Raw genomic sequence first — 18,996 nt, 5'->3', positions numbered from 1 at the left:
ACATACATACATGTATGTATGTATGTATGTATGTATGTAGAAAACAATACGGCATGGGGAAAATACCCCAGGGGTGTGTATCTACATACAGAATATACACCAACCTTGATTTCACAAGTGAGATATAACTTTCTGACTCACTTTATTACAGATGGATGACATTACCTTAATAAATATATAAATATATTATATACAGAAATATATATATATATATGCATATATACATACATATATACACACACACACACACATATATACATACATACATATGTATATATATGCATACATATATATCTATATATGCATACATATATATGTATGAATACATATATACATATATATATATACACATATAACATATATATATATGCACACATACATATACAAATTACATCTATAGATATACACACACACACACACATATATATATGTGTAATATATATATATATATATATGTAATATATATAATAATCATAATAACACACTTATATACATGGGGAAACTGCTTGTGTTACATAAGCCTTGGCTATCTATCAAATAAATGTATATCATATATATATATATATATATGTGCCACACCCTAACAGTTGAGGGAACCCGTGGAAGAGGTAGGCCCAGGAAGACCTGAGCTGTTTGGTGAGGCAAGACCTTCGTACATTGGGTCTCACCGAGGCGATGACTACTGACCGAGACCTTTGGAAATGTGCTGTGCGTGAGAAGACCCGGCAAGCCAAGTAAGATCGTTGCCAGTGCCCCTGGACTGGCTCTTGTGCAGGTGGCACATAAGATGCACCATTTTGAGCGTGGCTGTTGCCAGTACCGCCTGACTGGCCTCCGTAGGATTTTCGAGCGAGATCATTGCCAGTGCCCCTGGACTGGCTTGTGCGGGTGGCACATAAAAGACACCATTTCGAGCGTGGCCTGACTGGCCTTCGTGCGGGTGACACGTAAAAGCACCTACTACACTCTCTGAGTGGTTGGCGTTAGGAAGGGCATCCAGCTGTAGAAACTCTGCCAAATTAGACTGGAGCCTGGTGTTGCCATCCGGTTTCACCAGTCCTCAGTCAAGTCGTCCAACCCATGCTAGCATGGAAAGCGGACGTTAAACGATGATGATGATGATGGTGATGATATATATATATATATATATAAGTATATAGTACTTGTGTATATAAAAGCGACCACTTTATATACACAAGTACTATAATCCTTTTAGGATCTTGGAAAAATTTTTTCTGAACCTTCTGATTCTTTTAATGTGCTGGTTTCCTGGTATTAAATTGATATTAATTAATATCAAATTTTTACCCTATTATGTTATATATATAAAGATATATGTGTGTGTATATATATATATATATATATATATGTATATGTACATACACACACATAAGGTTTCACAGCTTCCATCTAAAGTGTGTGTACACATGCATGTTTATATGTGTATACAACTGTTTTTATGTGCATGTGTGTGTGTTTGTGGGTGTGTATACATATATGTATGTATACATGTTTTTATGTCCATGTATGTGTCTCTGTGCAATGTATGTGTATACATGTTTATATGTGTGTGTGTTTGAGTGTGTGAATGAGTCTTTCTCTCTTTTTGTACACACACACACACACAGAGACATGCATAATGTACAATGTTTGTGAGAGATAAGACACACATATTCATGCATGCATGTGCGCGCACACACACACTCACACACACACTTAAATGCATTCCTAAGCTTATCTTAATTGCAAAACTTTTCCATATCTTTCTTCATTTCCTTCTGTCTTCTTTTTCCTGACTGCCATCATCATCATCGTCATCAATAACAATAATGATGATGATGATGACGATACCACCACCACCACCACCATCTCCAGTAACAGAAATATAGGTCTGTCCCACCCACCCATCGAACCTCCAGTGTGGTGTAACAATGAAATGATGCCATAATTCTTACGGAACCACATACTGGGGGTGAGGAGGAGGAAGAGGAGGAAGAGGAGGAGGGGAAGAGGAAGAGGGGGGTCTGTGTGTGTGTGCGTGTGTGAGAGAGAGTTCATCTGTGTGTGCACATGTATGTGGGTGCTATATTTAGGTTCTGCCCCCTGCCCAGCACCGAAGGGTGTGACAGTTTTTGTAAAGTTGGAAGTATATGTATATTGTGTGCGTGTATATGTGAGGGTGGATGTGTGAAAGTGTGTGTGTGTATATATATATATATATATATAATGCAAGAGAGTTAGGGGTAAAGGATTCAACCCACTAAGGGATAGTATCTATCCAATATACTGCTGGGAGGGTACCCAATTATTGTTAATTGCTATATATATATATATATATTCTTTTACTCACCTGAAGTGGCTGAGTTCCCTTCGAGAAACAATGGCTGAGACCCTCTTGAGAAGAAGACCCGTCGAACCAAGCAAAACCACAGTCATGGCAGATACTGGTGTCATGCAAATGGCACATAAAAGTAACCATTACACTCTCGGAGTGGTTGGCATTAGGAAGGGCATCCAGCTGTAAAAAACCATGCTAAATCAGACTGGTGTCTGGTGCAACCCTCCAGCTTACCAGCCAACTCAAACTGTCCAACCCATATGTATGTATGTATGTATGTATATATATATATGTATGTATATATATATATATGTATGTATATATATATATATATGAGAGATAAACATCAATTTGATACACAACCGAAAGAGCCACTAATAGTTTCATACTTTAACGAGACATATGTATGGAGGTGTATACATGTGCGTGTCTATATATGTAAATATATATATACTATTATTACTATTTAAAACAGTTTCATTTGAATGATAAAACATGTAACTCCAACTAGAGTGCCCCTTTCTACTCCCTATCCACACACTCTTAAGTAGATTACATGAGAAAATGCAAGCAAGAGAAATAATATTCTTAAGATTGTCAACCCGGAAAAGTACAGGACAAGAAAATTTTTACTTAAAATATTGCAGCTAAAGAAAAAATTTTGAATGAAATATTTAGACTTAGAAAATATTGGCTGTTATTAAAACTCTTACTTGTTTCAGTCATTTGACTGTGGCCATGCTGGAGCGCCGCCTTTAGTCGAGCAAATCGACCCCAGGACTTATTCTTTGGAAGCCTAGTACTTATTCTATTGGTTTCTTTTGCTGAACCGCTAAGTTACGGGAACATAAACACACCAGCATTGGTTGTCAAGCGATGTTGGGGGGACAAACACACAAACGTATATACACAAATACATATATATGATGGGCTTCTTTCAGTTTCCGTCTACCAAATCCACTCACAAGGCTTTTGTCGGCCCGGAAGCTATAGTAGAAGACACTTGCCCAAGGTGCCACACAGAGGGACTGAACCCGGAACCTATGTGGTTGGTAAGCAAGCTACTTACCACACAGCCACTCCTGTGTCTAAAGTTCAGTTTTTGTATAAAAAAAGAATGACTTTTATTTCACGCTAAAAAACCAAAATTACTTTCTTGCCAACCCAATATATATGTCTCTATTTGTGTATTTATATATATGTGTGTGTGTGTGTGTATTTCTCTCTTTACATATGTCTGTATCTATGTGCGTATGTGAGACAGAGAGAGAGTAGGCAGCAGGGTGCTTATATACATATGTATATTTAGAAATGCCTACAAGTTGAGAAAACAACATCAACTGAAGAAGTTACACCAACCAAAAACTAGAAAACTTGGATGCTGATTAATTAAAGTGCTCTGTTCCGTGAGTGTGTGTGTGTGTGTGTGTGTGTGTGTGTATACATTCACACACATGTATATACATATATATATATATATAGATAGATAGATAGACAGATAGGTAGACAGATAGTCAGACAGGTAGACAGATAGGTAGATAGATGGATAGACAGGTAGACAGATGGACAGACAGGTAGACAGACAAACAGACAGATAGATATGGCTCATTTATGGGGTTACCTTGGATTTCACATCCATAAAGTGCTTAAGTTTACAACATTTCTTCAAACCCTAGACCCCTTGGCCTATGGCCCTAGGCCAATGGGTCTGGGATCTGAAAAACACATTGACCGGCCAGATCTATCTTTATCAAAATACTCTATAATTTAGAGTTTGCTTCTCTTTTGGATTTATGATTTACTGACGATATATATACATATATATATATATATATATGTGTGTGTGTGTATATATGTATATATATATGCGTGAGTTCTCTAAGAGTCCATGAGTCAGGGAAAAAGATGCACGCATCTGTGAACAGAGCAGGTATATTATCTAGAATGTGCAGCATTGTGTCTATCAAGGCTGGTCTGACCAACCAGCGTCACGTTAGGAATACAATGGAGAGTTAGAGAACAATCCGATTATATAACCTCACCAGGTGCAGCAGTGGCTGTGTGGTAAGCAGCTTGCTAACCAACCACATGGTTCCGGGTTCAGTCCTACTGCGTGGCACCTTGGGCGAGTGTCTTCTACTATAGCCTCGGGCCAACCAAAGCCTTGTGAGTGGATTTGGTAGATGGAAACTGAAAGAAGCCCATCGTATATATATATATATATATATATATATATATATATATATATATGTGTGTGTGTGTGTGTGTTCATGTGTCTGTGTTTGTCCCACCAACATCGCTTGACAACTGATGCTGGTGTGTTTACGCCCCCATAACTGAGCGGTTCGGCAAAAGGGCCCGATAGAATAAGTACTAGGCTTCCAAAGAATAAGTCCTGAGGTCGATTTGCTCGACGAAAGGCGGTGCTCCAGCATGGCCGCAGTCAAATGACTGAAACAAGTAAAAGAATAAAAGAAAGAAAAGAATTACGCTCATCAGAGTCTGGTGATATGGAAAGGAATATGGCAACTGCTCCCCATTGTTGGCGGGGAATCAACACATCTGGTTTGCGGTTGCTGTGAAAAAGATGGTGAAATGAAAATGAGCAGAGGATTAGGTTAGGAGTTATGCCCCTTGGCTAGATTCACTGTAAAGCCGGTAAGAGTTATCTTGAAGCGTTTGCGGGAAATGTGTTATTGCTTTACTACCCACAAGGGGCTACACACAGAGGGGACAAACGGATTAAGTCGATTATACCGACCCCAGTGCGTAACTGGTACTTATTTAATCGACCCCGAAAGGATGAAAGGCAGAGTCGACCTCGGCGGAATTTGAACTCAGAACGTAGCGGTAGACGAAATACCGCTAAGCATTTCGCCCGGCGTGCTAACGTTTCTGCCAGCTCACCGCCTTCCGTTTGCGGGAAATGTGTGCGTTATTAAGTGTGGTGCTCCTGTGGGGACAGGGTGTGTTCAAGCCCAACATAATGTACATCTCTGGAAAAATTATACATATGATATTACTACACACATTACATGTCCTTTCCCCACCAGGACCACCACACTTGATAACTCACTCTCGCTCTCTCTGGTCGGGTAACCATGTACTTCCTGTACAGCAATACACCTGTTTCTGTCTCTCTGTCTCACTATAAACTTTTATCTTCTGACACAAGATCACCTCATCCGATTCCTCCTCACCTCTTGAATCTTTGTCTAGCAAGTTACTTGGTGACCACAACAATGCTGATGCCACGTAGAAAGCATCCGGTCCACACTGTAAAGTGGTCGGCATTTGGAAGGACATCCAGCCACAAAAACCCTGCCAAAACAGACACAGAAGTCTGGTGCATGCTACTGACTGGCTGGCTCCTGTAAAACCGTCCAACCCATACCAGTATGGAAAGCAGACAGTAAACGAAGATGAGGATAATATAACAAACTGAATAGGAAGGGAATATAAAGTATGATGTCACACAAGCGTGCTGCTGCTATCATCACATTCTTCCATCTCTACTCTATCAGAGAGAGAGAGAGAGGAGTGTAAGAGAGAGAGGGGGGGAGAGAGAAGGCAAGTTTGCCAAAGGTAACCCATTTTAAATTTCTCCATCTTCCTTACTTGCCAGACTATTAGGGTGTGGTGCGAGGGAGATTTCGCTCTTACTTCTACAAACAAATGTCAAACTAAGTCTTCCCAGTAAGATACCAGGTAATAAAAATAACAATAATAATAATAATAAAAACAAGCTCACTTTTTATAGGTGTTTTGTAAGTTATCAACAAGACACAAACACTATATATATATATATATATATATAGGTATGTAACACAAATATATAAAGTGTGTGTGTGAGTGAGTGCAAATATATATATATAAACATAGGTATAACAAATATATAACACATATGTGTGTGTGTGTATATATGCATATGCACACACACATGGATAATTACATATGCATATATATGTATGTATATATACATATACACATACATATATATATGAGGATAATATAACAAACTGAATAGGAAGGGAATATAAAGTATGATGTCACACAAGCGTGCTGCTGCTATCATCACATTCTTCCATCTCTACTCTATCAGAGAGAGAGAGAGAGAGGAGTGAAGAGAGAGAGGGGGGGGAGAGAGAAGGCAAGTTTATACATACGTATATACAAACACACAGAAACTATTACATATATATATATATATATATATATATATATATCTATCTGTAAATAATAAGTGACAATTATTTCTCTATTTACATAATATTGTGGTCTCTTTCTTTCTCTTGTTGTCTTACATTTTCTATCAAAATATATATATATATGACCACACACATACAATTACTTATATACACACACAAAATTACATATATACATACATACACACATTTACAAACACAATTACATATACAAACAATTATGTATATATATATATATATATATATACGCACACACACACATATATATATATATATATATATACACACACACACACATAATAAACTCACATTCTATAAGTATTTTGTAATTTCTCAACAACACACAGACACATAAAAATTACATGTATATTTATGCATACACATATACATACATGCACAATTACACACACACACATATATATATATATGTGTGTGTATATAGTGTTACAGATGTATGATAATAGTTAGAGACAGACAGACAGACATGCACAAATAACAAAATACTGTTATCTTAAAATAATTCTGTGAACATACCTATCTGTATGTGTAAATGCATATGTGTGTGTGTGTGTGTGTGTATATATATGCCTCTGTGTACCTATACATAGAACTATGCTCGTGTGTGTGTGTATAGACATATGCACATATATACAAATATACATGTGATTGTGTGTGTATATAAATATATATCTGTGTGTGTGTGTGTGTGTGTGTGAATATATATATATATACACACACAATCACATGTATATTTGTATATATGTGCATATGTCTATACACACACACATGAGCATAGTTCTATGTATAGGTACACAGAGGCATATATATATATATATATATATATATATATATATATATATATATACATACATACATATGTATGTAACCCATCCCAGCATAGCATAGAAAACAGACATTAAACAATGATGATCTGCATATACACACACACATATATATATACATATATACATATATATATACATATATACATATATATATATATATACACACATACATACGCATATATAACAACACATGCATATCTAATATTTCCTACTCACATAACTACATCTAGATTATACATGTGTGCATATATATATATATATGTATATATAATGTATATGTGTGTGCATATAGGTGTATATAGATGTCTGTATGTATATCCATGTAAATCCATATATATATATACATGTGTATCCATGTGTGTGTGCATTATGTATATATTTGCATGTGTGTGAGTGTATATGTGTGTGTGTAATTTTAGATGCCTCTGCACACATGTATCCCGTTGTCTACATGCTCAGAAGTGCATGTATACACACACACACACACATATATATATATATACATACATGTGTACCACAGTGACATACAAACAACTGCATACAGGGAGTCACACTTAAAGCATTACATACATACACATATACACTCACTCAAACGCACTTATACACACACACATATGTATATGTCTAGATATCTATCAACCTACATATATACATATACACATACATACACACATATACATACACGTATATATAAATATACACATATCTACACATATATTTATTGATTTATTGGTTTCAGCCAGGTGCTGCGGTCATGCTGGTGCACCACCGTGGAATTCAACTGTGTGTGGAATATATAGATATACACACATATATATATACGTATATATATACATACACACACACACACATATATACACATGCACATATATATGTATGTACACAAACACACACTCACACGTATATGTATGTAGACACACATGCATATATAAACGTATGTATATATATGTATGTGTATATGTATGTATAAACACACGCATACACACAAACCAGTCGACTCTTTAAATAGATGACTCTCGTTGAGTTCATTGGAGCAACAACAAGAACAACGATGGTGATGATGATGATGATGACGGAGTGGGGGGGGAACGTGAAGAGGAGGAGAGATGTGTGTACACCACCCTGATAACACTGTCAGATAGGACAGGGTGGATGGATGGTTGGTGGGGGTAGGGGTGTAGCGAGAAGTGAAGGGTGGATGATTCATGGCCAGGCACAGAAGCTCTTACAACTGCCCTAACACACCCAAATGAAAATTACACACACACACACACACATCCCTTATCATTATGTATAAATATTATACATACACACACATTAAGTTATATAATATACATGTGTATGAGTGTGTGTATATATATATATATATATATACACACATATATATAGACACATACATGTATGATTACATGCAAGCACTCATACATATATATATGTGTGTGTGTATATAAATGCAGATAAATATACATACATACATATATATGCATACATGTCTATCCATCTCACCATGTATAGAGATGTATGTATATAAACTTATAGCTATCTACGCATCTACCTACCTATACAAACATACAAAGCTTGCTTCCCAACCATATGGTCCCAGATTCAATCCTAGTGCATGTAACTTTGTGTGTCTTCTACTATAGCCTCGGGCCAAGCAAAGCCTTGTGAAGGGATTTGGTTGGTGGAAACTGAAAGAAGCCCGACATATCCATCTATATATATATGTGTATATATATATATATATATATATATTCTTTTACTTGATGTAATCATTTGACTGCAGTTATACTGGAGCACAGCCTTAAAGTGTGTTAAGTCAAAGAAATCAACCCCAGGATTTAGTCTTTGTAAGTCCAAGTACTTACACTATCTGCTGGGTTTTCACCAAAGATGAATCCTGTAGGAAGTGTTTAGTGTGCGAAACTGGGCGGGGGGAGACATCTGTTAGCCAGATGTTGAATTTGGTGAGGCTTTGACGAAGTGGTACAGCTCTAGACACACACACCCATTCTATATATATATATATATATTTGTACATACACACACGCTTAGACAGGAGACAATGTGTCTGTGGAGCAGAAGGTAGTCGGCAATGTTTTGGTAAATATATGTATGTATACACACACACACACATCCATCCATATTATACATGTATATAGATACACACAAATATATATATACATATACAGACACAGTCGCAGTCATAGGATAGCGGTTTCGATTCCCTGACCGGGCGTTCGGAGTGTTTATTGAGCAAAAACACTTAAAGCTAAACGTGGCTCCGGCAGGGGATGGTGGCGAACCCTGCTGTACCCTTCCACCACAACTTTCTCTCACTCTTACTTCCTGTTTCTGTTGTGTCTGTAATTCAAAGGGTCAGCCTTGTCACACTGTGTCACGCTGAATATCCCCGAGAACTACATTAAGGGTACACGTGTCTGTGGAGTGCTCAGCCACTTGCACGTTAATTTCACGAGCAAGCTGTTCCGTTGATCGGATCAACTGGAACCCTTGACGTCATGCCAACACACAGGTATGTATATACATGCATGTCTGTGTGTGTGTATATATATATGTATATGTGCCGGTGACACGTGAAAAATAACATTCAAGCGAGATCGTTACCAGTGCCGCTAGACTGGCTCCTGTGCAGGTGGCACATAAAATACACCATTTGAGCATGGCTGTTGCTAGTACCACCAGATTGGCCCTCGTGCTGGTGGCACATAAAAGCACCCACTACACTCTTGGAGTGGTTGGCGTTAGGAAGGGCATCCAGCTGTAGAAACTCTGCCAAATCAGATTGGAGCCTGGTGTAGCCATCTGGTTTCACCAGTCCTCAGTCAAATCGTCCAACCCATGCCAGCTTGGAAAGCGGACGTTAAACGATGATGATGATGATGATCGTTGTCAAATGTAATCCTTATTTCTTCACATTGTTTTGAATTAATCAAGAATTAGCCCATAGTTTTCAGATTTCAAAGATGATATGATTGTTTATTTTTAGAATGACATTGTAGAGTAGGTGAAAGTGGCCAGATCTGGCTGGTTTTAACATAAAACTAGTAAAATATGGATGGGATGGATATGGGGGCCAGATTAAATGCTAAATGGATATATATATATATATATATATATATATATATACACACACGTATATATGTTTTATCTTTTATCATTCAGATCACTTTAGTCAAATGTAATCCGTATTTCTACATATTGTGTTCAATTAATCATGCATTACCTGGTAGCTTCAAGATCTTAATGATGTGGTTGTTTATTTTTAGAATAACATTGTAAGATAGGTGTGAAAGGCTGGATCTGACAAGTTTGAAAATAAAACAGAATATTTGGACTTGATGGTTAAATGCAAGAAGGTCCACCACCTTTGCTTCTCTTCAATAAAAAGGCATCACCTAAAATGTTAGATTCTCTTCTGCTTCTTCGTTTGGTGTACTTATCTTTGTTGCACACTCTTTTGAGTGTTGCTGTTTTTGCTTTATATTTTTCACACTTTTTCCATCACATGCATTCAACTGTTTGTTTTATTTCTTTGTCTTCCTTTCTGCTTCATAATCTTATTGCAAATGCAATGAAGAGATAGAGAAAAGCCAATGTAGCAAGTAGAGGTGGGAAAATGTGATGTACATCAACATCTAGTAGTGTTTTCTCTAGATAATCCTGTTAGGAATCAGAGATTTCGATGGACTACAGTCGGTCCTGTAGAAAACTAAAAAAAAATATAATTATTCCATGAATTGAAATAAACTTGATGTGATATAACAAATGTTGGTGTACCTGGTGATTGCAGTTTTGTGTTGCTTCAGAAGTTTTGTCGTTATGAAAGTTTCACCTGCCCAGGTCAATTACTGCAGTTTATAGCATTAAAATCAGCACATTAAAGTTAGATATGCAAATTAAAAGTTGCTCCAAAGACTGTTTCCCTTGCTTGTAGCTCATGTATACATGGCCTGCCAGCCCTTTGCAACATAACAGACTATTTTGTTAAACTATAGCCTCTGGCATTTAGGTATCTGCTGCTGAAGATGCAAAGCTACACTGAAATCAATACAAAATAATTTCTCAATGCTAAACTGCAGTTTACAGTGTTTTCACAGCATCTCCAGCTTAGGTTGGATGTACAAATTAATAGATGTATCTTACTTGTTTCAATTATTACATTGTGGCCATGTCTGGTACTTATTCTGGTTGTCAAGCAGTAGTGGTGGTAGAGGGAGACACACAACGGGCTTCTTTCAGTTTCTGTATACGGAATCCACTCGCATATACCTAGGGTTTAATTCCTCAACATTTTGATAGTAGTAAAAAAAAAAACCCAACTTATAAGAGTGTTGCCACTCTGACCAGAGGAACCTTTATAACCATGTCCATGCATAATGCTTACACCTTCCCTTTCCTTAGAAGTGATTGTCCCTTATACTATTACTACTGGATAAGAGACAATAAAATCAGAGACAGTTAGAATTTTTGCCTAGAACCAATTACTAGCCTGATAGACTTGGCTATGTCAAGATGGATTTTTATGTATTCTTCCTCCCACTTGGATTTGAAATGTTGCCACAATTATAATATGTCTATTCTACTGTAATTTTCTGCATTTTCGTGCAGCTGAAGATTGCTCTACATATTGCATTTAATGTAATGCTCGCATTACTTAAATAAATGGAGTAGCATGAAACGTGTGTACTGCAACCATCTTTGAAATCCGTGTTGCTTATTTTGATCACTTAGTTTTGGGAATGGTTTTTATATAATACCATACCATACTATATTCTGGTGCCTAAACATAAGTACCATATTCAATTTTTGAATCTAAATCTAAACCTATATATATATATATATATATATATATATATATATATATATATATATGCACATATATATATGCATATATATATACACATATATATATGCATATATATATACACGTGTATATTAATACATACATATACAAACATTATGTAAACTATATAAATGTATACACACACATATACATACATACAAACATTATATAAACTATATAAATATATACACACACATATACATACATACATATATACAGTTTTTATAAAATGCTTGAGCAATGAAACAAATGTACAACTGGAAATTATATTACAATAATGTATGCATTATATATATATATGTATATATACACATATATACACAAATGTGTATATATATTGACATATACATACAAACATAAATACAGAATATACATATATATTTATGTAAATAAAAACATACTTCCCACTTAACACACACACACACACACATATATATATATATATATATTTATATATATATATATATATACATACATACATACACACATGCGGTAGATGTGACTGGAATGTAAATACAACAGAATGCAAAGTGCAACAATGCAAGGAATCTTCATAGTCTACTTTCTTAATAAAAGGACACACTGAAGGGAGAAGAAAGGTGCGTTTCATCATAAGTTTGGTTGGCAAAGGCTGACCAAGGGTTCAACAAGACCAGGATAATGGTCTATACACATACACACACACACACATGACAGCCCCAAATTTCTACCCCTATAAAAGTGTACAGTATCTGAAGCCCCAACTAAAGGGCAACATAATTTCCTTCTTTTGCTCTTCTTTGAATCCCACGATAAAGAGTTTGCAACCCGAAATATTGAGACTTCTCAATTAACATACCAGTATCATTGTTATTGTGTTTTTCTAATATTTAATGTTATTAGACATTACTGTCACCTTCTATAAACAATATGTTGATATTGTAACAAGAACAAACTACCCAGCAATATAAACCATCTGCCTATATATACCTATCTTTCTATCTGTTTATGCACATATCCATTTTCCTGCTTTGGTCTGTGTGTATCTATCTTTCTTTCTCTTAACATGTATGCATATACATACATATATATACACAGGGTGTGGCAGAAGTAACACCCTTTTTGCATTTAATAACTTTTATAGTATATATAAGTATTTATTAAGTAATTTTTTACTGGACACAAAGTCATTCCATTATATAAAGAAACGAATAAGAAACTAATGAAAACAAATCACAGAAGTTTTAGGAAATAAAAAAAGAAACTCAATCAGAATCTAGAAAACTTAAATACAAAACAGCGTTACTTCTGCCACACCCTGTGTGTGTATATATATATATATATATATATATATCCACCTATTAATCTTTATGACTACCTGTCCATTCATCCACCTATCTATCTAGCTGTCTGTCTGTCCATGTATCAATCAATTACTTTGTCTGTTTATCAATCAATCAATCAATCTACCAATTTGTCCGTCTGTCAGTCCATCTGTGTATCAATCAGTCTGTGTTTATCAATCTATCTATCTACTCATCTGTGTATCAATCATCTATCTACCAATCTGTCTGTCTGTCTGTCTGTCCATCGGTGTATCAATCAATCCCTCAATCTGCTGATCCATTTCTCTATCTATCTCCCTATCCATCTATCAGTCTGTTGGCCCATCCATCCATCTTTCAGCCTGTTCCTCCCCCTCACCTAAACACCCCAGTTTCTGTCCCCTCACCCATCAATAACAATCAACCCCAAACTGATCCCCCAACACTCACCCCATCCGTTGATACTTTCCTCCCACATTTTTGCAAATACCTTCCAACATTTTGTCACTCATCAAATATCAATCTCTCTCTCCCTCTATCTTATACCATATTAAATCACAAATAACACCACAAACAGACAAGCAAACACTTTTTGGAATCACCTTAACCAGTCTCTCTCTCTCTCTTTAATCTGAAGATTGTCATAGAAATAACTTGTTTGATTGTATTGGAATAATGGACGGAATGGTTGACGTATGCATGTGTACATGCAAAAGAGAGAGAGAGAGAGAGAGAAAGAGGATAAACATTGATTTCAAATTCTGGTACAAAGCCAGCAATTTTGGTGAGAGTTGAGATGAGTTGATTACTTCAACCCCAGTGTATAACTGGTACTTATTTTATTGACCTTCAAAGGATGAAAGGCAAAGTCGACCTCGGCGGAATTTGAACTCAGAACATAACTGCTGAAATACCACGAAGCATTTTGCCCAACATCCTGACGATTCTGCCAGCTCACCGCCTTTGGAGACAAGAAGGATATTGACAACAAAAGATTCCCAAACACAAAAGGCCATGTTTTTTGTTTTGGGTGGTGGAGGTGGGGACATGAGGAGGGGTATCATCAACATTCAACTTGCATCAACCCCCACCCCCCAGTATGTAACTGGTTAAACAAGAAAATGATAAAATCAAAGGAATAAAAATATATACAAAAACATTAAAAACATCTCCCCTGGTCCTTCCCCTCCTCCTCCACCCACCAACAACGTGTGGTCAACGTGTGGTCAAGAACATTGCATTGTCGTGGGGTGATGCAGTGTTGTGGTTTGGTGTGGTGGCCCTCACAAATGCCTCAAGTCATTCTCGAGACTGTAAACCTTAGACTTGAGACGTTTCAGCTCACGCATGATCTTCTGGGAGCGTCCAGTCGACAGATGGACGTTGCGCAGGATTCTCATGTCCAGGTTATCCGGATCTTTCTCATCGAGTTCTTCACTTAGGCCAAGCGTCACCTGGTACAAGAAATAATAACAAGAATAAATAAATAATGATAATCATTTTCACTACAGTCACTGTTGTATACCCTTCATCATCATCATCATCATCGTTTAACGTCTGCTTTCCATGCTAGCATGGGTTGGACGATTTGACTGAGGACTGGTGAAACCAGATGGCTACACCAGGCTCCAATCTGATCTGGCAGAGTTTCTACAGCTGGATGCCCTTCCTAACGCCAACCACTCCGAGTGTAGTGGGTGCTTTTACGTGCCACCAGCACAAGGGCCAGTCAGGCAGTACTGGCAACGGAGCTAGTACTGATGTACTCTCTCAACAAGATTCCACGCATTGACCTCTCATTACCAAATCTCTGCTCTTCTCTCTTTGTTGTAGCCCTTGTTCCACTCCCATATAACATTGCAGGTAGAACTGTGCTATTTATGAGGTTGGCGCAGGTGGTCCTGTCCAACCTTCCCTTGAGCACATCCCTTACACCATTAAACGCCTTCCATCCGGCCCTTATTCTCCGAGAAAACTCCTTTTCGATGTCATGGCGCATATTCCTTTCCTGTCCCAGGTAGACATATTCCTTTACCTCTTCTATTTCATCACTGCCGACCACCATTCCCCCTGTTGGTATGTTGTCGGACCGCATGAAAACAAAGTTTCCATGCGGTTTATCTTGAGACCTTCTGCAGAGCTTTTGATGTCCAGCCCCGTCAGCATGTCCTGAAGCTGATCCAGCCCCGTCAGCAATGATTACTACGTCATCAGCAAAACGTTTCGCTGACAGACAGACAGACATACAGACAGACAGACATCCAGATAGAAACATTAGCACCCCGGGCGAAATGCTTAGCGGTATTTCATCTGCCGCTACGTTCTGAGTTCAATACCTTTCGGGGTCGATAAATTAAGTACCAGTTACACACTGGGGTCTATGTAATCGACTTAATCCGTTTGTCTGTCCTTGTTTGTCCCCTCTGTGGGTAGTAAAGAAATGACATACATACAGACAGGCATAGACAGACAGACATACATATACATACATACATATATATATACAGGGTGTTTCAGAAAATTCAAAAAATTTGGTATCATTTTGCCATCTAATAACTTTGCCAGTTCTTGTTCAATTGACTTCAAATTTTAACAACGTGAAGAAACAGGTCAAAATTTTACATCTAATGTTTGATATGTTTATCTTTCCAGGTATAGAAATGGCATTCACTGGAAGGCGAAAAAGCGTTTTGTGTGTTGGAATATGCTCAAACACAGTCGAACAAGACTGTACAGTGTGCATTTGTGAGAGAGTTCTCTAGAAAGTCACCAACAGAAATGCAGATTTGGATAAGGGACAAAAAATTCAAAGAGGAAGGTTGTCTGGTGCAGGGTAAAAGGATCTAGATGACCACTAACATGGGAAGAGATGGTTGAGCAGGTTCACTAAAAACTGTTGCGAAGCCCTGAGAAGTCCATAAGAAGAACAAGTCTGGAAACCTAGATTCCTCCAACGCCAGATTGGCGCATCCTGAGGAAACGCTTGCTAATGGAACCCTACAAGCCGCAGCTTGTTTAGGCCACAACGGCAGAAGACAAGCGAAAGAATGGCTGTAAAAGGGATCAGGTTGGGTAGGCAGAAAGGCAATTACGCAGATGAAACAAATTAGAAACATCAAATATATTAAACAGATCCTGGACAACAGAGGTTAAATGATGATGGTGATAGCGATGCAGTGAGGTTATCTTGTAACTCAGAGGGACTCTCTAGTCTTGCGAGTGACAAGGCAACCCACACAGTGTTGGTGCCATGGAAAAGCAAACCCACCTTCGGCACATCGTAAAATGAATGGCATAAGGAAGGGCAGCGAACACACAGCACTAACATGGGGACAGGGTACGAAATGAATACTCGACTACAACACAAGTAGTTAGAGTACAATTATTACATGAGGAGTACTCAGACAACTCTATTATGACATAAGTACTCTAACCAAAGAGTACATGCTGTTACATGGTATTAGAGCAGGAGTACTCCATTACACATTTTCACACTAGCTCTAAGTACTCTCTTTCTCACACCTAGTACTCTCTCGCTCGCCTTGTACTCTATATAACTACTTCAGAAATAGAAGTACACCACACTGCCTCCCAGTACTCTCTCACATCTAGTACTTTATACAACTACAGCAGAAATGGAAGTACACTCCACGACCACTGAGTACTCTCTCACACCTTGTACTCTATCTAAGTACTCTGGGGCCTCACCTTATACAGCTCTCTCTCAACTTCCTTCAACCTGGTCCTCAAATTCTTTATGTCGTTCTTGAACCCTTCCACCTCGAAGTGTCTCCTCCGCTCCAACTCCTGGTAACGAGAATTCATCAACTGCAGGCGTTTCGACATCTTCTGACTTCGATCCTGGAACAAAAACAACAACTTTAAGACGGGTCATAGCAAAGACATCACTCAGGTCACAACTGTAAAACAAATCATAGAAAAGACGCTGCTTATTTCACAACTTTAAGACACAACATACTTGAGACACCATTTAAACGACAATTGTAAGACATGTCATAGCAAAGACAATACTTAGATCATAACCAAGACATGTCAAAATAAAAATAATACACATTTGACAAGTTTAAGACATGTCACAGCAAAGATAATATTTAGAACAAAATGTTAAGACGTCGTGAGGACATTAATTAACCCTTTAGTATTTAGATTACTCTATCAAATGCTATGTTTATGAGGTCTTAAAATTTTAATGTTGCCACCAGCATGGGTGCGAGATGCCTCTGTGAAGCTCAATGCTCAAAAGATGCTTTCTTTGTGCCACCGGCACTGGCCACTGCCTTTTATGTTGCCACTGGCACAGGTGCTGGGTACACAATACCGACAGACTACATTGCCTCTGTAAGGCCAATACACACACACACACACATATACATATACACAACACACATACATATACACACATACACATACATACATATACACAACACACATACATACACACACATACATATACACAACACACACACATATACACAACACACACATACATATACACAACACACACACAAACATATACACAACACACACATATATATATATATATATATGTGTATATATATATATGATGGGCTTCTTTCAGTTTCTGTTTACCAAATCCACTTAGAGGGCTTTGGTTAGGCTGAGGCTACAGTAGAAGAAACTTGCTCAAAGTGCCACACAGTGGGACTGAACCTGGAACCATGTGGTTGAGAAGCAACCTACTTACCACACAGCCACACCTTAAATGTTTCGTGATCCAAGTGCTGCCTTTTGCCATGATGCATTGTAATGGTGTTGAGATATGTTAATGGCTGATGGCGATGAGCTCAAAGCCACATCCAGAGCATTCAGAATTAAAATTTATCTCTTGGTTGAGAAGAAGAAACAAAAAATTTGGTGGCGATAGGAAAGGGGAGATAACTTTGTAATATTTAGAGTTTACCTTGTAAAGTTTAATTAGCTTGTGTGTGTATGTATGTATGTGTGTGTGTGTGTGTGTTTGTGTGTGTGTGTGTGTGTGGTTGGTGAGTGTGTATGTGGTTCGAGCGTGGTCATTGCCAGTGCCGCTGGACTAGCTCCCATGCAGGTGACACATAAAAAACACCTTCGAGCCAGTACCACCTGACTGGCCCTCGTGCCGGTGGCACGTAAAAACATCCACTACGCTCTCATAGTGTCCGGCGTTAGGAAGAGCATCCAGCTGTAGAAACCTTACCAGATCAAACTGGAGCCTGGTGCAGCCTCCTGGTTCACCAGTCCTCAGTCAAACCATCCAACCCATGCCAGCATGGAAAGTGGACGTTAAACAATGACCATCATCATCATCATCATCACAAATACCACCATTGAATTTAGGACATTTATATCACTGATGAGGTTTCTATATTTTTCAGCTAGAGTGTAGTCGGGTCTCAACAGGGGTGGGTACAAACCTAGC

The 18,996-nt window shown here is 37.8% G+C and overlaps 1 protein-coding gene across 5 annotated transcripts in view; it reads right to left on the bottom strand.

The window, feature by feature from the left end:
* Nucleotides 1-18,996, bottom strand: part of LOC106872730 (coiled-coil domain-containing protein 77) — a 69,637-nt gene that overhangs the window by 9,312 nt on the left and 41,329 nt on the right. For 2 of the 5 annotated variants that reach the window (XM_089345572.1, XM_089345574.1), the window contains 2 exons: nt 17,268-17,420; nt 2,297-2,518 (listed from right to left, as the gene is read on the bottom strand). In XM_089345572.1, coding sequence (XP_089201698.1) covers nt 2,312-2,518; nt 17,268-17,420 — 360 coding nt within the window. In that variant the 3' untranslated portion in view covers nt 2,297-2,311. Of the gene's footprint in view, nt 1-2,296; nt 2,519-12,507; nt 15,014-17,267; nt 17,421-18,996 lie in introns of those variants that run through there. The other 3 variants (XM_089345573.1, XM_014919813.3, XM_089345575.1) reach the window with 2 other exon arrangements.

The sequence above is a fragment of the Octopus bimaculoides genome, chromosome 29 (genome assembly GCF_046866305.1).
Source record: "Octopus bimaculoides isolate indiv1 chromosome 29, ASM4686630v1, whole genome shotgun sequence".
Taxonomy (NCBI): domain Eukaryota; kingdom Metazoa; phylum Mollusca; class Cephalopoda; order Octopoda; family Octopodidae; genus Octopus; species Octopus bimaculoides.
This window is presented reverse-complemented; position numbering and strand designations above follow the sequence as displayed.